The 21,667-nt window shown below is 39.9% G+C and overlaps 1 protein-coding gene across 5 annotated transcripts in view; it reads right to left on the reverse strand.

Moving 5' to 3' along the window:
• The window catches only part of UEVLD (UEV and lactate/malate dehyrogenase domains), a 48,987-nt gene extending 27,363 nt beyond the window's left edge, over window positions 1–21,624 (reverse strand). For 2 of the 5 annotated variants that reach the window (XM_036029123.1, XM_028517579.2), the window contains exons 1-5: window positions 21,481–21,623; window positions 12,730–12,814; window positions 11,213–11,278; window positions 2,858–3,021; window positions 173–308 (exon numbers count right to left, since the gene is read on the reverse strand). In XM_036029123.1, coding sequence (XP_035885016.1) covers window positions 173–308; window positions 2,858–3,021; window positions 11,213–11,278; window positions 12,730–12,814; window positions 21,481–21,522 — 493 coding nt within the window. In that variant the 5' untranslated portion in view covers window positions 21,523–21,623. Of the gene's footprint in view, window positions 1–172; window positions 309–2,857; window positions 3,022–11,212; window positions 11,279–12,729; window positions 12,815–21,480 lie in introns of those variants that run through there. The other 3 variants (XR_004903936.1, XM_036029125.1, XM_036029124.1) reach the window with 3 other exon arrangements.
• Window positions 21,625–21,667: the final 43 nt, after the last annotated feature.

Below are 21,667 nucleotides of genomic sequence, written 5' to 3' on the forward strand. Positions count from 1 at the left end.
ATTCACTGGAATTGTATGCTAAAACTTACCCTATGATAAAAGGACAGGGATTTTTGATTCAACAGAGAGATGTGTGTGTATGTATTTATTTATAAGAATAAAGTAGCATAGAATAGAGGCTGTTAGTGAGACATTGTAACCTCATAACCCTCTGATTAACAAAAACACAAACCTTCAGTGATCTTTGCAATATAGGCTAGCAAGTCCACCTGCCGTGCCTCGTCAGACGGGGAGAAAGAATACAGGGGAAGTTCCTCTTGAAACTTGGTGATCATTTCTTTAATTAATCCTACAATGACAGATTTAGGCTGCAGAATACACACAAAGGGAAGAGTTATGCAAAAATTTCGCTCACGAGTACTACCCTGTTAACCTACACCTTGTTTTGGTTAGCCAAGACAAAGTACTTTGTTACACTCTCATTTTGTGAAAAGTACCACGGAAATTAGTTGATACCTTCAACTATTTTAATACTTTCATTTAGAAAGTTACTTAAATCTTTTAACTGAAGAACGAAGAAAGGAATGTTACACCCACATCTCCGAAATGTGGGGAAACAACGTGAATGTGCTTACTTGCAGAGTACCTAGGTGGCCGTCCTCAGACCCGAAATTAGCCCTGAGCAGTATTATCTCAGCTGGTCCTGTTGCTTTCCATTTAACTGGCTGAGCAACCTTACTGAAATTCATTTAACCTAGCTTAGCTCCAGTGCTATCAGCAATATAATGTGAATAACAAATCCCAAGGGGCTGTTACGAGAAGCAAATGAGCCGATGCACGCAAACTATATGCTCTGAGTGTAAAATCGATGTTTATTACTGTTAGGAATATCAAGTAGCTTTTTCACTGTAAAAAGTGCTTCAATTCTCAGTGTCTGGGTTTCATTATTTATAAGTCAAGAGGATGAGGCCATTAGCATCGAACCCCTTTAAAGACTAAGCAGATAACATAATGTGTGAAGGTGTTATGGATAAGAAAATTTGGGGAGATGCAAAATTTATTGTGGCAGATTGGAAACAGTACATGTATAGGCATTCAAATTCATATTGAGAATAAAACAAAAAAGAAAATAATAAAGCAAAACTTTTGTGCCATTCCAACAAAATTCTATAGACCCAACACAGCACACTGACCCTACTGGGGAAAATGTCTGTGATCCTTGGCCTAGACAACCTCTAGATTCTTTCTGGCTCCAAAATTCTATATAATTATAATTCCAACTGTACAAGAGTATGTGGCACTTAAAATTACTAGTAATCTTAAATAGGGTAATTTAAATAATGTAATGTCATCTTAAAACCAGTTTTAGCTTATAATAGAGAAGCTCGGAATAGTGAAATGAAATCAACACTGTCTGAGCTGAAATAAAGCACAACCTCAACTAGATTATGTACTGTCCCTGAGTATTTATTAACAAGCAAACAAATAACACTGTGAAAAGAGATGCCCAAGAAAATCAGAAAGAGGCAACAGGAACTATGGATCCCCACAATGGGGTACAGATGTCAAAATATCTTTTGAGGATAGTTTTAAAAAAAGAAAAGGAAAAAAGAAGGTAATATGAATGAAGGAGAGAGGAATTCAAAAAGGAGAAACATACATGATTGATAAATATATGAATATGAAAAATTTAAATTTCTCAGTCATCGAAAGAACTAAACATTAAGATTAAGACATCATTTTTGGCCTTCCAGTGGACTAATTTTTAGCAAGACCCCATCATAATATTTAACTGAAAATCTTATTTAAGTCACCAACTATTACAAATAATGTACAAGTTCACACAACAGTTGATAAACAGTCAATATTTTTCTACCTAAACTCCACTACTGACAAATTGGTGTTAATTCTTTCTCTTACTGTTTCTTTTTTCCTTCTTTTTAAAGGTTTTATATATATGAAAATAAAAACCATAAAAAAAGTAAAACATGTCCACAATTGCACACCTTTCCATGGGACGCATACAAAATAAGTGATGACCCTGATGCCATCCGTGGCAGCAGCCACACTGGACTCTCAGACAGCCCTGTGCCCGTGTTCTACAACTTCCTGGGCACGTACACACATGTTATTATAAATTAGCCTTTCATAAAGGTTTTAATTACTTATAAAAATGAGAGCATTTTAAAGTAAATGTAAAGAGATAGGCAAAGTCTATTTGGTTTGAATAATACCTTCTGTTAGAGTAAGGGTGCTATAGAACAGGTGCTTGTCTGCACTGATTTCTACTGATGGGAGATGTGCAACATTCCGTCTACTTTCTGGAGGCCAGTTTGGCAACAGATAAGGATAGCCTTCAAAATATTTATAACCTTTGATCCAATGACTGCATTCCTAGAGATTTATCAATGCTCAATATAATGGCAGATGAAAAATGCAGAATACAAAGTTGCATAATGTGAGGATTTGTAAAACAAGTAAATTACAGTTACATACATCACATGAGTGAATTTTAAAAATTTAATTAAAACAAAGCAAGTAACAGAAAATTATATGATTCAATTTATTAAAGGTCACAGAGAGGCAAAACTACAAATAAATACATACATATTACCTAAGAATCTTTAATAGAGAGGGAATGGGAAATAATGCCCAACATCTTGCTAGTAGCTTTACATGTGCTTTATCAAGCCAGTTGGCTCCTAGGCTTGGAGACAGCAGCCCCAGGCAGGCTGTTGTCATCAGGGTCCTGGGGCTCCGGTGACCCCTGGGGGCTCAATTTCTAGTTATTTTTAAAGGCCATATGAAGCATATAGTTGAAAGAAAATTCAGTAACTTGTTACTTTGATCCACTAGAAACAAATATAAATATTCAGAAAAATAAGAACTTTTAAAAGAAAACCCAAATTGATCTTACATGGCTCCAGTTTTGGAGGTAGGGCAAGTATATTCTGCCTTGAGCATCCACATGTTTTCCAACTGAGATTTCCATATTTTCAGTTGGCTTTAAGAAGCAAATGGGGGGAGCAAAAGGGTGAGAATCCAAAATCCACAAACGAATTGGTATGTTATATGTATTACCTATTTGAGACAAAATAAACACACTTCAAACAATAATAAGGCACATGCATTTACCTATGGCATAGCTAGGTAGCATTTTAAGATGCATAGTCAAGTTTATATATAACGGATTTATGTAAATCAAGGCCTATTTTCCCCACTTCATCTACAATAACATTGGAAATATGTTCCCATTAAGTCACCAGCATAGTACTTGAGGAAATTTAATTAAGACATCCAATTCAATTCAATGAATATTGACAGGACCTGCTGTGCCAGGAGTTTGAGATATACCATCTTCTCTGCATAATCTTCTTTGTCCACCCGAGCAGAACTACTGTACCTTTCTTGAATAGTCGTGGACCCTTATATGTATGTGCATTTTTTAGGAGGCAGGGGGTGAGACTGGCTCTGCTCCAGCTGGTGGGGAAGCACCTCCAAGAGGAAATGGCGAAAGGGAGGAAGGGGGAAAAAAGAAAAAGAAAAAAAAAAGGAAGGGGAAGGGGGAAAAGTAAGAGAAAGTGAGACAGAGGCACTGCTGCCTGGACCCTTATATTTTTATACTTCTGCATTTGTTTACAATTGTTTCTTCTTTTACACTGTAAACTTCCTCTTAAGAGAGAATTACGTATTACTCATTTCTATATCCCCTGCACCAAATATAGTTAGTGCCTGACATACTGGCTGCTCGATAAAAGTTTCTTATATAATTAAGAATGACTGAATTAATACACAAATAAAAAATAAATGAATAAGATGCATTTGATACTGGCCCTCAAGTTGCTCGCTACTAGCAGGTACTGTAACATACAAACTAGTTTTGCTACGAAGACTTAGAGCTGAAACTAACCCTAACAGTTGTCGCCTTGCCCAGGGGTCCGTCCATCTCAGTGCGCTGCAATGGGAACTCGCCTGCACGCTCCTTTGCTTGTAATCACGCACGTCACGCCTGCTGAGAGCCAACATCTGGCTGCCCCAGCAGCCAGGGAGCCCAAAACTAAACGTAATAAAAGTACAAAAACTAAACTTAAACTAAAAATCTCATCAATCACTTTGGCTCTTTTCTTGTAGCTCCTGATACTTATTCCTGCTTTCATAGTCTTATTGCATATGTCTTTCACTGTACTTAAGAACATGGTGGTTTAGAAGCCGGAATGCATAGGTTTCACACATTACTAGCTGTATGATTTCAGGGAACTTAACTTCTCTGCATCTCAATTCCTTCCTCAATAAAATGGGAATAATAGCGCCTACCTCACAGAGTTATTGTGAAGATGATTAGTTAATGTAGGTAAGTAAAGTGCTTAGAACAGTATACGACTGGTAAGTACCATGAAAGGTTGGCAATGTTTGCATTTTGCACATAGGCCGGGTATAAAATGTTCTCTTTTCCACTGCAACCCTTTTCTCACTGAGAAAATCCTCCTTCCACTGAGAGTTACTTTTTTCATCTTGCTTACTTACTCTTCCTTGAAGCACAATAATACTCAGCAGTGTCTGCAAATTAGAAATATCTAAGGAACTTCGAAACATACCAATATCCAGGCCACTCCCCCAAAGTTTCTGATTCAATGGGATGGGGTGTGGACATAATTTTAAAAAAGCTTCTCATGGCCCTGGCTAATGTGGCTCAGTTGGTTGGAGCGTTGCCCTATAACTGAGGTTGCAGGTCCATTTCCCAGTCAGGGCACATACCTAGGTTGTGGGTTCAGTCCCTGGTCCAGGTGCGTAAGGGAGGCAACCAATAGATGTCTCTCTCACACCAATGTTTCTCTCCTTCTCTCTCTCCTTGCCCCCCTCTCTCTCTTGAGCTTTCTCTTATATTTCTGTTTATACATTTCTTTACTGAATTCCTTGCTCTTTTTAAAAAAACATTGCTTTAGCCCTAGTTGGTGTGGCTCAGAGGACTGAGTGCTGGCCTACAAACCAAAAGGCTGCCAGTTCAATGCCCAGTCAGGGAACATGCCTGGATTGTGGGCTAGGTCCCCAGTTGGGTAGATGCGAGAGGGAACCTATTGATGTTATCTCTCACACAGTGATGTTTCTTTCCTTCTCTTTCTCCCCTCCTTCCTTTCTCTCTAAAGAATAAATAAAATCTTTAAAAATATAAATAATCATTGACTAACCTGTTTTTCTGTCATGTTAAATTTAAATGCAGCTTAAACTTTGCCCAGAGAATGGCGAGGGTTTACTGACTAATCTTTTCTCAAGATGTTTTTCCTCATTTTCCACTTTTTCTTCTTTTTTTACCTCCTCTTGTTCCTCTTCTGGTTTCTCTTTTATAATCCTTTTCCTTTTTTCCTCTTTATCTCCTTCCCCTTCTCTCCACTTTTTATTTTTCCTTATTTTGTCTTCACTATGATTCCTATTTGATTGCTCTGGATTTTTAGCCACCAGGCAAAACTGGTTGTTTCTGTAGAGCAAGATCTGAAGTATCAGAAGCTTTCAAAGTATCAAGAGCTCTCTTCATCTTGAATACGTTTCTTCTCATGGCTTCCAAGACATCACGCTTTCCTGAGTTTCCATCTATACTAACAGCTGCTCCTTCAGTTTTCTTTGTTTCTTCTCCTCCTTACTTCTCCCCAACCTTGGTCCTACTGAATCCCTCAAGACTCTATAATCCTTCTCTACTTTTGTCTAAGTACTTTTTAAAAAGATTTTATTTATCTTTTTTTAGAGAGGGGAAGGGAGAGAGAAAGAGAGGGAGAGAAACATCAGTATGTGGTTGCCTCTTGTGCACCCCTTACTGGGGATCTGGCCCACAACCCAGGCATGTGCCCTGTCTGGGAATTGAACCAGTGACCCTTTGGTTCACAAGCCAACACTCAATCCATTCAGCCATACCAGCCAGGGGTGTCTAACTATTTAAAGGATGTTTTTACTGAGGTATGTCACCACAGTTAGTCAACATCCATCACCATACACAGTGTCTAAATATTTATAATATAGGTATAGGTATAGATAGGTATAGCTATTGATCTGTATATAACTTTATGATTATAAAGTCATATGATCATAGTACCACAAAGTGACCATTTATATTAGTCCATTTGATAAAGAAAGATAATAAATTCTGACAGTCTCATCAGCAAGAAATAACTAGTGTGCATCATGAGTTGATGTAAAATCTAGTCAAAAGCAAAGGGAAAGCCCTGGCTAGGTGGCCCACTTGGTTGGAGCATCATCCCATACACCAAAAGGTGGGTTCAATTCTAGGTTAGGGCGCACACCTATGTTGTCAGTTCAATCCCCAGTTGGGATGTATATGGGAGCCAACCGATTCATGTGTCTCTCTCCCTAAAATCAATGTACATATAGTTGAATGATAATTTTTAAAGAAGCAAAGGGAAAAACCCAAGTTGGCCTTCACAGAGCCTTGCTGCAATAGAGCCAGAGGAGATGTTTTGTGTACCAGGTTGGGTGGAGGCTATCTCTGGAACTTCTGTGGGTGAACGGGAGGCCCTAAGCCATGGCGGCAGATAGAGGTGCAGCTTTCTGCATCTCTGCCCTTTGGCCTGTGTCCACACAGGGGTCTCCCCCCAAGCACACTGTCTGCAGGCCTTTGTGTCTCATCATTCTATATGAACAAATGAGGAGGCTGTGGGTCTTGAGGAAGGGCAGCTGGGCTCTCACACAGTATTTTCTCTTGATGCTGAGTAAGTTTTCTTTTTTAAACTGATCACTTGGAAAAAAAATTGCCTCGGTTGTCTGTGGTTTTCATGCCCTTTCCCTCCCCCTTTGTGAGTGGGATAACTAATTGTTGCCGCCTTCGTAAAGAATCTAAGTGGCCCAGGAAGGGTGGGTGAAGGCAGTCAACCAGAAGGACCACAGGATCCTTATTACTGCAGTTTGACTTCAGATAACTAGTTGAGCTTTGATAAGAATAATCTGGTTGGGAATCTCCAAGCCCAGCACAAGTAAGAGCCATCTCGGATTGCTCTCTAGCTCAAGCAGGGTAGCTAGCCCTAGGCAAAATATAGGTGGGGCTGACCTTGGCCTGCACCACCCAAGGAAGTCCAGGGCCAGCACACCCAGTGGAAAACTATAGACCACGCTGGAATAACACCACCCAGCCCCTGAATAGCTGATCTTCCATGGAGGGTGGAGGTTGGTGGTAAGTGGTCGCAGCCAATTGTTGCAGCTGACTGGCCTTGGTAAATCTCTCTCATTGATCTGCAAACAGCAATCAAGGCTCAATTACAAGAGGACCACATGAAGGGTTAACTGGAGTACCCAGCTTAGTGATAGAGGAAGCTGTGCAACTGGACCCTACAGGACACCCACTACATTAGGCCATGCTACCAAGACAGAGAGTCATAACAGCTCTTCCTAATACATAGAAACAAATACAGGGAGGCTGCCAAAATGAGGAGACAAGATGCATGGCCCAAATGAAAGAACAGATCAAAACTCCAGAAAGAGAGCTAAATGAAGGGAGATAAGCAATCTAGCAGATGCGGATTTCAAAACAATGCTTATAGGGATGCTCAAGGAACTTAGTGAAGACCTCAGCAACATAAAAAAGATTCTGTCAGAAACAAAGGATACACTAATTGAAACAAAGAACAATGTGCAGGGAAACAACAGTGGAGTTGATGAAGCCGAGAATCAAATCACTGATTTAGAACACAAGGAAGCCCAAAACAACCAATCAGAACAACAAGAAGAAAAAAGAATCCAAAAAAAAGGATAGTACAAGCAGCCTCTGGGACATCTTCAAGATGTCCAACATTTGCATCACAGGGGTATGCCTGAATGAGAAGAGAAAGAGGAAGAAATTGGAAATCTATTTGAAAAAAATAATGAAAGACAACTTTCTTAATTTGGTGAAGGAAGCAGACATGCAAGCCCAGGAAACACAGAGTCCCGAACAAAGATGCAAAGAGGCCCAGTCCAAGACACATCATAATTAAAATGCCAAAGGTTAAAGACAAAGAGAGAATCTTAAAAGCAGCAAGAGAAAGTAAATTAGTTACTTAGAGGGGAGTTCCCATAAGGCTGTCAGCTGATTTATCAAAAGAAACTTTGCAGGCAAGAAGGGACTGGCAAGAAATATTCAAAGTCATGAAAAGCAGGGACCTACAGCCAATATTGATGTACACCGCAAAGGTATCACTTAGAATGGATAAAGGGTGGATAAAGAGCTTCCCAGACAAGAAACAACTGAAGGAGTTCATCACCACCAAACCACTATTATATGAAATGTTAAAGGGGTTTACTTAAGAAAAAGAAGATTGAAATTATGAACGATAAAATAGCAATAAATATATACCCATCAACAAATTAATCTAAAAAACAAACTAAGCAAAGAAGAACAACAGAGACAGAATCATGGATACAGAGTGTTTTTATGATTGCCAGATGGGAAGGATTTTAGGGGAATGGGTGAAGAGGTGAGGGGATTAAGAAGTACAAATAGGTAGTTACAGAATAGCCACGGGGATGTAAAGTACAGTACAGGAAATGGAGTATCCAAAGAACTTTACCCATGACCCATGAACAGGAACAATGGTCGGGGGAATTTCCTAAGGGAGTGGGGGTGCTGGGTGGAGGGGGGAAAAGAGGAAAAACTGATACAACTGTAACAGCATAAGGAATCAAGTCCTTCTTCCAGGTATCCAGTTTTACCAAAATGAATCCTCCTTCAGTTAACGGATCAAATGGATGAATTCTGGCCCTCTCAAATTTACCCCAATTAGAGTGGGTATTTGGTCTGAGTATTAAGGTTCACTGTAGAGTCCTACCCTAAATGCAGGAGAACAGAAGAACAGAACCTGGGTAGCTGGGCTTGATTCTAGCAGTCACAACCTGTCCCTGCTCCAGGGGGCTACCCTGAGGGCAGAGAGAGATGGAAACGGGGAGTTGAAGGACTATTAGGGTGCCGGGGAGATTTGATTTAGTCTGGTTTTCCAGAAGAATGAGAAGGAAATTATCAATCGAGGGTTCTATGCTAGACAGAAGATTTGCAAATGCTAACACATTCCTATGTGAGGCACATCACCATTTGTCAGTTGAATATGTGTATTTTAAGCAGTAAGATTCAGCTGGTCAGACTTTCTGGGCAGTCTTGGTGACGCATTTCCTGTGCTATGATTGTTCTGAAGACAGATTGTTCTGTGATTGTTCTGAAGACTGTGACATGCCCAGATAAAATATCAATCCCAAAAATTCTTAAAAAAAAAAAAAGCGAAGGGAAAAAAGTGTGCTGCCAATAAAAAGGTATTGCAGGTACCTACTGTCACTACCTTGAGAAACCCTGCCAGCATAAGAACCAATGACGCAAATCCATGGCAGTAGGAGAGTTGGAATGCCAATGAAATGCACCTTACTGATGGTATTAAGATAACTTGTGTGCCCTCTTGTTACTTCCCCACACTGTTCTAAAAACTGAAATGCTTCTAAGCAATGATTCATTTAAATGCATAAGCTCCTCTGTTACTATGCACCTTCCCTTGAAATGATTGGGATGGGCAAGAACTGTGAAATCAATCAGTCAGTCAGTCACTGGGTTGGGTAGGAATTCCCTCTCTCATTCTAGCATCTAACCATAAAACATGCAGAGCACAAGTAATGGGGAACAGGTCTGAGTCAAGTTCTCCAGGCAGCCAGAAAATAGTCTGACCGCTTGATAGCAGAGGAGCATGAAAGGAGAATAAAAACAAACTTTATGTGTGTTCTGCCTACCTCCCTGCAAATTCTGCAGAGTGTCCATTGCTACCTACTTTTATCTCCAACCACAGTCCTATGTGTAAAAACCAAACTAAATTCATCTGCATTTCCTGTGCCAAAGGAGGTGTCATGGGGGGACACAGAGGCAGAATAAAACATGAGTGTGCTTCTGACAATAAGTCATTACAGAGAGGTAGAAATTAAGGAAGGTTTCTAATAATCTAGGAACTACCATAATGAAGCACCTACTTTGAAAAAGTCCTCCAACATATAGCTTCTTGGTGTCTTTTGGACAAAGTAATCTCATTACGTAGTGTTCCGCCCTTTTTAAGAGATAGTAAACTGCACCATTCTCTTCTCATTTGGCTTCCGGATGCTCCTCAGTCCCTGTGCAGTGCACCTCCTCCTTCAAGTGCCCAGTAGTTCCATGTACTCCTCAGTCCTTCAGTCAGTGATAAGGCAGGGCAGTCACTCAACTGCTCACCGACTGTCTTCTAGAAGCACAGCACTGTCTGGCAGTGATTTGGGGTGTTATCCCTCCTGGGATTCTTTGCACATTTAAAGAGGAATACATTTCTAATGGTGAAATTTCAGGCACCACTTAAGAGAACTATATTAGAACCAGCATTTCACTGGTATTCTTCAACTCACACCATATAAGCAATCTCCTGTGATATCTATCTTAAAAGTTAGTCCTCTTAGACATTGGAGGAACTAGGTCTGGACAAATAGGAAGAGTAATGTATAGGGCAGGGGTGTCAAACTCATTTTCACCGGGGGCCACATCAGCCTTGTAGTTGCCTTCAAAGGGCCGAAATAATTTTAGGACTGTATAAATGTAACTACTCCTTAACTGTTAAGGAGCTGAAATTAAATTTGGCCCTTTGAAGGCAACCAAGGGGCTGATGTGGCCCCCAGTGAAAATGAGTTTGACACCCCTGGTAGAGGGAATCAGTGATTTATTTATTTTCTTTTTGGGAAAACATTTAGCTGTTTTAACCTGTCGGGTCACTGAAAATGTGTTGCTTTCTTTGAGCTTTAATGACCCTTATGTTTTAATTTTTCCTACTGGGAGTTTGAAGTTCTGGCCTGAGACCAGATGTGCAGTCTTAGGTAAATCACCTGACCAGGCTTAGACTCAGTTCCATCTGTAGAATGGGGATGACACTACATCACATAGAGGGGAAGAGGGGGACACCCTCCACTGAGGTGATGAAGACAAAGGTGGGGATTCCTGCAGTCTGCGATGGAAAACAGAGACAACTCTCCACCGGAGCAGCCCTACATCTGTCTTGCTCTCCTCTGAACCCCGGCACTGAGTAGAGTAGTAGGCACATAGTTGACATCTAATAAATATTTATTGAATTGAATTCAATTTGTTGATATTAATTTAGACTTTCCTTGACTGGGACAGTTGTCTGCTACATTCAGTAAGGTTCTGTATAGACCATATACATGTCAAAACACTTTGAGAATCAAATATAAGTTCTTACTAAACTGTTCTTTTAGAAAATTCCCACAATTTTTCAACTTCCACACTTACCCTGATATATCACAGGAATAGTACCAGTGAAATTCAGCAAGTCTTTCTGGGAATCATCTTTGAAAACTGAAAGAAAAAAAAAGTCTAAAACGTGCTATCAGAAGTAGGAAGTGCATTCCAGTCGGGTCACCAGAAGTCAAAGCTGACGCAATAGCAGGTAACATACACACGCACATACGCATATACAGATGCACAACATTTCTAAATACCACAATCCGGGCATCAGTGAAGAGGCTGACAAAGGGAATTACTGAATGTTTTTTTCTTAGAAGGCAGAGAGAGTAGGTGAAAAAACACAGGACTTTGATACTGAAATCCCAAGTTCTAGGTCCACCTTCCCCACTCAGAGGCATGTGACTTTTGGTTACTTTAATCTCTTTGACCTTCAGTTTGATCATCCATAAAATAAAGAGGGTAATACTGCATAATTAGGTTGTTGCAAAGGTCTATTGAGATAATGTAAAAAAAAGTAAAGGATTATAAAGTGTGGGGACATTATCAAATAATTGTTACATGTAACAACTCAGTTACAATCATGTTCAGAAATCAGATTATAACTTTTATAATCAGAAAAAAATGTTAGCTTTATTTTTTAAAGTGACCTTTTAGAAGGATCAATAATGATCTTCTTTCATTTCTCTAACTCCATTATTCTTAATCTTTATTCAATCTTCACATCCCTGAAATTTAACTTGCCCACCAATAACTGGGACACATTGGGGAAGAGCTAATGCCCTAAACTCTGAATGGAACGCAGGAAAGACTACCTTTGGCCTCGAACTATCACACTGCCTTGAAACTGTGTTCCTTTTAGAACCTCAGTAACTATACTATGCAGTGGAAGAAAAAAGTTCCAAGTGGATTTGCTGATCCATCAGGAAGAGAAACGAGGAAACCAAGCTGACAGAAAACTCAGGTCCGAGATGGTACAGAAGTACAGATGTTTGCCTTGAGATGGGAAACTGTCCTCTATTATAGTAGTAGGACTAACCTAACCACATGGGTCCTTCACAGCAGAGGACGTTTCTAGCTGTGGAGAGAGGGAGATTTGGCCACAGGAGGAGAGCTGGAGAGATGTAACACTGATCGCTGTGAAGACGAAGGAGATCTGGGGCCAAAGAATGGGGGCGACCTTTAGAAAGTGACAAAGGCGAGGAGATGGGCTCTCCCCCAGAGCCTTCAGAAAGGGACAGAGACCTGCCAGCACCTGGATTTGCAGCCCAAACTCCTATCCTACTGAGACCTGTGCTGGATTTCTGGCCTGCAGAATTGTAAGACAGTAAATATGTGTTGCTTTAAGCCATGGAATTTGTGCTAATTTGTCATGGTAGCAACAGAAAATTAATACAAGGTAAATCGTATTAACTTAAATTGCCTCAGAGGTCACAGGTCACAAAGTGTAGTTCAAAATCAGGGGCTAAAACAGAGAAATGAGAAACTATAATTTCGTAGCTCTCTAGAAACAAATGATTAACAGTTTATATAATGTAGCAAAAACTAGAGAATATGATGCTTACCATAGGTGTCCATGGAATATCTGAAATGTGGGAAAAACATGTTTACATTCTTTAGTTCTTCCACAGTTAGATCCCTGAACTTGTACTGAAAAGAGAAAAATGAAGATGGAATAAGAATAAATCTACAGGCAACAGAACAATTACAATTAACATTTAACTTAACACTATGTAGTAGGCTCTGGGCTCTGAATTTTATGAACATAAATTGTATTTGACTTAATCATTTTAATAGCAACCCCATGAAGATGAAAATGAATGCTAGAGGACACCAAGCTAAGCAGGGAGATTCAAACCTAGGACCTGGGCCTTTAATCATACGGTCTCCACACTGCCTCCCACTGCTTCCTGAAGGCTTAAGAAGTAAGGCAGTCTGTATCTATCAATCCTGTCTCCATTGTTCAAGATCCAACTCTGACTCTTGAATATCTCACTCATTCACTTGAGACACCTTGAATTTCCCTTCCAATCCTCCTGGTTCTGCACCTTGGGTTTCAGAGGGCGAACAGAAAGCATGCAAGTGTTTGCAGTCAGGCTGAGGGAAGTGTCTCCTCATCATCCAGATGCACTCCTAGGAAGACTACCTTGGTTGCTCCATGGGCAAAATCATTTAATTTCTTTTTTTTAATTATTTTTTTAAAAAGACTTTATTTATTTTTTAGAGAGAGGAGAAAGGAAGGAGAAAGAAAGGGAGAGAAACATGAAAATGTGGTTGCCTCTCACACGTCCCCTACTGGGGACCTGGCCCGCAACCCAGGCGTGTGCCCCGAGTGGGAATTCAACCAACAACCTTTGGTTGGCAGGTCAGCAGCACTCAATCCACTAAACCACACCAGCCAGGGCTAGGTCATTTAATTTCTCTGAACTGATTTTCTCCTCTGCAAAGAGAATACTCACCTCGTAGACTTGTACTGAGGACTAAATAAAAGCAAAAAAAAGTATGTTAAGAGTCTATTGCCATTCCAAAAATGAATTTGAGGAAACAATTACATTTATAATGGTATCAAAAAGAATAAAGTACTTCAGAACAAATTTTAAAAGATGCAAAATTTAAGACTCTAAGAACTTAAAAAACATTGTTGAAAGAAATTAAAGTAGGTATACATAAAGATATCCCTTGTTAATTGATCAGAAGACTTAATATTAAGATGACAATGTTCCCTAACAGATTTAATAATCAACAATCCTTATCAAAACCTCAGCTGGCATTTTTTATTTGTTTGCAAAAATTTTAAAAACTGTTCTTAAACTCATATAGAAACTCAAGGCATCCAAAACAGCCAAAATAATCTTTAAAAATGACAAAAAATTGGAAGAGTCATACTATAATAAAAATACAGGCTATACTTTTAAAAAGACAGACAATAACAAGTATGGGAGAGGATGAAGAGAATCCAGAACCCTCACATACATACACCACTGCCAGTGGTAAAACGGTGCAGCTGCTTTGGAAAACAGTCTGCATTTACTGAAAAGATTAAACACAGAGTTACCATTCACCCCAGCAACTTCACTTCCAAGGGATATACCCAAGAAAAATGAAAACACAAAGCCCACACGAAGACTTGTGTACAACTGTTCACAGTAGCATTATTCATACAGCCAAAAAGTGAAAATAATCCAAATGTCTAGCAACTGATGAATGGATAAAATGTGATATATCCATAAAATGGAGTATTCAGTCATAAAAATAAAGAACTGACTGATACATACTACCTCACGGATGGGCCTTGAAAACACGCTAAGTAAAAGAAACCAAACACAACAGGCCGCACGTTGTATGATTTACATGAAATACCCAGAACAGGCAAATCCATAGAAACAGAGAGTACATTAGTGGGTGCTCAGGGCTGGCAGAGACTGGGAGAGAATGGGGAATGACTGCTAACAGATCCTGTTTCCTCTCTCTGAGCCTCAGATTTTTTTATCTGCAAAAGAGAGAGGGCTCTACTGCATACCAACGTCAACAGATGTTTAGGAGGACCTCATGATTAACATATATAAAAGTAAGGTATTAAACAAAATATGTACACAAAAAAGTATACATATCAGAAACGATGCCACAACAGAAAGCATATCTAAGTTACAAGAAGGCCTCTGGGGAAAGCTATCTACAATTCACCTTCGAGTCTAGAATGCTACAGAAAATTACAGGGAAGATACAGGTAAGGTCACTTTAAGATGGGAAAGAATTTGGCACAAGGAAAAGCCTATGATTATTAACCATTTGAGGACAGGAATTATCTCTTCATCTCTGTATCTCCCCACAGCACGGCAGCACAGGTTATGCCCTTAATAAAGGCAGTCTGGTTGATGGGAGTTAACAAAGAGGCAGGTTGGCATGAGTACAGTGGATACAGAAGGCAATTGTGCTCCACAGGACTGAGCGTCAAAACTAAGAACTGATTAGTATTAACTACAGCAGAGTGAAATGAGCCCTGGATTCAGTGTCCCTGATTCAGGATAAACAAGGTGAATGAAATTATCCCAATTCCAAACACTACACAGATGTACAAAAGGCTGCTTTGTTGTCACCTGGAATGTACATTTATTTTTTTAAAAAGCAATTTTTGTTTTGTTTTCTACTTAATATTATAAGCTGTTTTCTACATCTTTAACATCTGGTGAAAATGTGATTATTAATAGCTAAAGAGCCCTGGCTGCTGTGGCCCAGTGGATTGAGTGCTGATCTTTGAACCAAAGGGTTGCTGGTTTGATTCCCAGTCTAGGGCACCTGCCTGGGTTGCTGGCCAGGTCCCCAGTAGGGGGTACACAAGAGGCAACCACACACTGATGTTTCTCTCCCTCTCTTTCTCCCTCCCTTCCCCTCTCTCTAAACAAACAAACAAAATATTTTTAAAAATAGCTAAAGAGATAACTATATACCAGTACTGAATGAATTACAAAACTGCTATAAAAGTTTGGCCAAAGAGGGCAAAAGCTCTTCTTTAAGGCTTGAAAACCCAAGTCACTATGACAAGTTAAGTATGTAATTTGTCTTCTTGACATCCAAAGAAGAAAAGGTCTATTTTATGTCCTTAAAAAAATATTCAGGTCATTTTCACTATATGAAACAGAGATAGCTTCTTAGTGTAATATTAAGACATATTCCATTATTCCTCCTGTATCACCTAAGAGAAATCTGCATAATATTCTCTAAGGAAATGTGCCTCAGATAATGTGATACACTTAAAAACTGCAGGCATTGTCACTAAAGAGACGAAATGGCCCACGAGATTCTAAAACTAAAGCAATTACATTGTCATAAAAATTAGTTAAGACTGAAAAATTGATATTACTAAAATCTTTACTGTATCTGATATACTACAGTATGTTTATTTAGTAATCTGATATTTATGAGTATTAAGAATACTCTTATGACATTGTTCAAATATAGGGAACATTGAGGAATACTTTGTGGCATCATTTCATAAAAAATATTTAGCAGAAAGTAATCTTCCAGATCAAGCCCAATCTTATATTATGAGCGAGCAAATCTAGGTTACTTGTCCAAGGTAACAGCCAGGGGAGCAGAAAATAGGAATTAGGGAACCAGATAAACTTTTAAAATATATTTTATTGATTATGCTATTACAGTTGTCCCATTTTCCCTTTATTTCCCTCTACCCTGCACACCCTCTCCCACCTGCATTCCCTTTAGTTCATGTTCATATATAAGTTCTTTGGCCTCTACATTTCCCATACTATTCTTAACCTCCCCCTGTCTATTTTCTACCTACCATTTATGCTACTTATTCTCTGTACCTTTTCCCTCTCTCTCCCCATCCCACTCCACCACTGATAACCCTCCATATGATCTCTATTTCTGTGGTTCTGTTCCTGTTCCAGTTGTTTGCTTTGTTTGTTTTTGTTTTAGGTTTGGTTGTTAATAATTGTGAGTTTGCTGTCATTTTACTATATGTATTTTTTATCTTCTGTTTTTTAGATAAGTCCTTTTAACATTTCATATAATAAGGGTTTCATGATGATGAACTCCTTGAACTTGACCTTATCTGAGAAGCACTTTATCTGCCCTTCCATTCTAAATGAAAGCTTTGCTGGATAGAGTAATCTTGGATGCAGGTCATTGCCTTTCATGACTTTGAATACTTCTTTCCAGTCCCTTCTTGCTTGCAAGGTTTCTTTTGAGAAATCAGCTGACAGTCTTATAAGCACTCCTTTGGAGGTTACTGTTTCCTTTTCTCTTGCTGCTTTTAAAATTCTCTCCTTACCTTTAATCTTCTAAACTAATTACATTAGCTAATGTAATTATGATGTGCCTTGGTGTGTTCCTCCTTGGGTCCAACTTCTTTGGGACTCTCTTGAGCTTCCTGGGCTTCCTGGGAGTCTATTTCCTTTGCCAGATTGGGGAAGTTCTCCATTATTTGATCAAATAAGTTTTCAATTTGTTGCTTTTCCTCTTCTCCTTCTGGTACCCCTATAATTTGGATATTGGAACGTTTCAAGATGCCCTGGAGGTTCCTAAGCCTCTCCTCGTTTTTTTTTGAATTCTTGTTTCCTCATTCTGTTCTGGTTGAATATTTCTTTCTTCCTTCTGGTCTATACCGTTGATCTGAGTCCCAGTATTCTTCCCGTCACTGTTGGTTCCCTATACATTTTCCTTTATTTCACTTAGCATAGCCTTCATTTTTTTCATCTAATTTGTGACCATATTCAGCTAAGTCTGTGAGCATCCTGATTACCAGTGTTTTGAACTGTGCATCTGATAGGTTGGCTATCTGTTTGTCATCTAGTTGTCTTTTTTCTGGAGCTTTGATCTTTTCTTTCATTTGGGCCATTTCTTGTCTCAGCGTGCCTGTTGTGTAGTAAGGGGTGAAGCCTTAGGTTTCCCCAGGGTGGGGCAACCCACATTGCAGCATTGTGACACTGTATATGGGGAGGGGTCTGAGAGGGAACAATTGTGCTTGCTCGGCTCTCTGCCGGATTTCAGCCACTTCCCCTGCTCCCCACAAGCAAATTGAGCCCTTCCGGTGCTGATTTCTGGGTGGGTGTGTCTCTCCAATGAACTCTCCTGTGAGGCTGGGGGTTTCTCCCCCTGCAACCTCAACCCCCACAGGTGTTTTCAGTCAGAAGCTTTGAGGCTTTATTTCCCGGTACTGAAACCCTGGGTTGCGTGGTCTGTCTCATTCCCAGTTGTTCCTCCTGGTTTATCTGCGTGCAAATGTGGGACCGCCTGCTCCACCAGCTGTTACCTCTTCCACCCCGGTCCTTCAGCTACCACCTGGCGTAGAGTCATCTCTACCCACCCTACCGGTCTGGATGAATATTTCTCCTTTAACTCCTTGGTTGTCTGGCTTCCATACAGTTTGATTTGCTGTCAGTTCGGGGGGTTTTTTGTTTTTAAATTTGTTGTTGTCCTTCTTTTGGCTGTACAAGGAGACACAGTGTGTCTACCTATGCCTCCATCTTGGCCAGAAGTCCAGGAATCAGATAATTTTTTAAAACTTAATATTTAATACAAACTACATAGTATATACAAATATACACATACTGACACACACACATTTGAAGAATAATAAACACCCACATACCGACCCACCCGCAGATAATCTAGAACAGCACTAATGAAACTTGCTGCCATGATGGAAAAGATCTGTGTGCTGTCCAATACAACAGCCACCTGCACAAGTGGCTACTGACTCTTGAAGTGTGGCACATGTGACTCAAACTAAATTTTTAGTTTTATCTAATTTTAACGATTCAGTAGCCGCAGCGGCTAGAGGCTACGGCATGGCACCGCCCAGACCTTTCCGTTGCCGTTGCAGCCATCTCAGTGCTCCTCTTCGGCCCCTTCCCGCCGCCTCCCTTGAACTGAATCGTGTGTTCACACCCCTTGGCTTTTGCCCTCCGCAGTTTTATCACCTCTGGAACCCTAAGCAACATAGTTCGTTGTTTAATTTTTGTTTAGTTTTGTTTCTTGAGTTTATCAAAATATAATTTGTATATAACCTGATTTTTTTCACTCAAAATAATATTCTAAGATTCATTGGTATTGTTGCCCGTGGTAGCTCATTCATTTCCACTGCCGCGTGTGTGAATGTTGTATATACACATGTTTTCCATGTGTGAACATTCAACAAATTATCCTTCCTTTCTGTCACTGCACAATTGGGGTGTTTCTAATTTTTAGTTATAAATAACTTCTACAAATATCTCTTGCTTCATGTATTCTGAATTCTCTCTGGTATCTACCCAGAGGTAAATGGGACATAAAACACGCATGATCAAATCAATAAAATAGGGCCAAACTATCCTAAAATGGTTAAATAACCATTTAACCACCAGCAGTGCTAAAAATTCCAATTCATCCACATCCTCCACATCATTTGAAATCATCTTAATTTGTGCCAGCCTAGTAAGGGAAAATGGTGTTTTACCATGGCCTTAATTTGCTTCTCCAGTTACCAACAGATTGAACAAACATTCATTTCCCTGTTTTTTTTTTATTTTTTTAAAAAAATGGTTACTCATGGCTTCTGTCCAATTTTCTATTCATTTTATTGATTTGTAAGCATGCTGGTTTATGTATTCTGGATATCAATACTTTGTCAGTTATATATTACAAAATTCTTCCCTAAGGTTGTATTTTGACCCTTCACTCTCTTCATGCTGTCTTTTGATATCTAGAAGTTCTTAATTTGAATGCAGTCAAATTTATCAGTCTGAGTATTTTGTCTTATTTTTTTAAAATGTCTATATACTCTGAATTCACAGATTCTCCCCTACATTTACCTCTATATGTTTTAAAGCTTGTCATTTATAATTTAAATCTTTAATACGAGAAAAATTTTAAGTTTGGTAAAAGGTCAGAATCTACTTTTATTTTTTCCCATATGAATAATTATTCGTCTCTGTATCCTCCTTGCCGTAGTTATCTGCAGCACGTCTTGTGTTTCATATTGCAGTTCCAAATATGTGTGGATATGGTTCTAAGTCTTCTCTCTTGTTTCACTGGTTCACTTATCTGTCCTACACCAACAGCACACTAAATCTTAATTACCAGTCTTGGCATCTGGTAGAGCAAGTTCCCACACCTACTCTTCTATAAGAATGTCAAGAATTTTGGCCTTCTATTCTTCCAAATGAATTTTAGAACCAGCTTGAAAAGTTCCCAAAATAACCTCTTAGAATTTTTATTGGAATTGTATTGACTCTAAAGGTCAATTTGGAGAAAACTGACTTCTTCATATACATGAAGTTGGAATACTTACTTAGGTTGAAATATTTAATATGTTTTATTTGTTTTCAGTAAAAATTTTCACATTCTCCATACAGTTGCTTGATTTTAATGTATTGTTCATAGATTTTTTGGCACTACAGTTGTTTCTAGATATTAAATTACTATATTATTTGCCTAGTACAAGGGCTAAGGAACTTCATAAATATTGGCAAGACTGATTTGTTTCTAACTGGTTTCTTTAATTTACACATCCAGCAAATATTAAGTGCCTACGTGCCAGACACTGATGATAAAAAAAAGACAATACCTCTATAAGTCTATTCCTTTGAGAAAAATCACTCTTTTGTCTTTTTCCTTCATTCCAGGTCCACCAAAATTCAGTTATTTTTCTACCATCAATCTGAACAATTCTTGCCACTGGACAATACATTGTGTTCCCTTATTTAAAAACTTGGTAGAGTGTTTTTTTTTTAATTTCATGTTTGAAGAGAAAATAGAAAGCGTGTAACTCTAAGCATGATGACTGCCATTTTTACAAGATCTACACCTATTACAGTAGATAAAATCATTCAAATCGCTCATATATATATAAACAATTTCATTCACAAGGCTTAAAATCTCGCACAGGAGTACAACCTGCCCCAACAAATAAAGACACCGGCAAATCCAACAACAACAAAAGGCACAAAGGGATGGTTTTCACATGAGGGAAGTCTTAAGAAACATAAGAATCACTTAACTAGAAAACTGGTGAAAAGGGGGGGGGCGGGGGGAATGCCTCAGACAATACACTGGTGAGGAATCAGAGAGCCAGGACTGACCCAGAAACTGGCGATAGTCAAGCCCCAGAAACATAGGTCAGACTCCTCGGTCAGCCCTCCCACTTAACCGTTCAACATTAAGTGGACCCCCTTCAAGCCCTGCCCTCATCTCTAAGTCTGCTCAGGTCTTTTCATTCACTGCAGTTATTTAGCACCTCCCTTTTTGACAGGCCTAGAGCTAGGTGAAGCCCCGTGTTGGGCACCAACTAGTTCAGAAGCATGCGTAAGGTAATAATGAGTAAATCAATAATTACTCCATAATGTGATAATCGATATTTCTGAAAGCAAGGGGAGGGATGAGAGTGAGTGATTCTATCTTCTAGGGAATGACATCTGAGTTGGGATCATACACAGGCTGAGCACTGCAAGTGGAAAAAAAATGGGACAGGCCATTTTAGCAGAGAGAAGGAGTGGTGAAAGGGACGGGGAGTGCTGGGAACTGTTGGAGGCCAAGGGAAGCTGGAGGCAAAGGAAGTTCTCACACCGGGTGGAGACTGGACCTCGGAGCTGGAGCTGCGTAGTGGTTGGGGGACCTCCGAGTTGCGGGTGGAGCCAGAGCCCCGAACTCGGGAGAGAGAGGCCAGTGGCTTCCCCCGGGCCCTTCTCCGCAGCCCCCTTCAGGCCAACACCCCTTCGCTCCAAACGGGAATACGCCCCGAGGAGGCAGCCCCGCTAGGTGGGTACGCTCCGGAGACCCCGGGTCCCCAGACCCGACTTGGCGGGCTGCCGCACCTTGCAAAGCAGCCGTCTCAGACCTTCACAGTCGAATTCCATCTCCAGCCGGGTTCGAGCGTCAGGTTCCGCGTCAGGTTCCGCGACCCCAGCCCTTGGACCTTCTCTCGCACCTCGCACTGGCTCCTAGACGGCGGCCGCTGAGGACCAAACCTCCCCAGAGCTTCCAGGCCCCGCCCTTTCTCAG

The sequence above is a fragment of the Phyllostomus discolor genome, chromosome 6, assembly GCF_004126475.2.
Source record: "Phyllostomus discolor isolate MPI-MPIP mPhyDis1 chromosome 6, mPhyDis1.pri.v3, whole genome shotgun sequence".
Taxonomy (NCBI): domain Eukaryota; kingdom Metazoa; phylum Chordata; class Mammalia; order Chiroptera; family Phyllostomidae; genus Phyllostomus; species Phyllostomus discolor.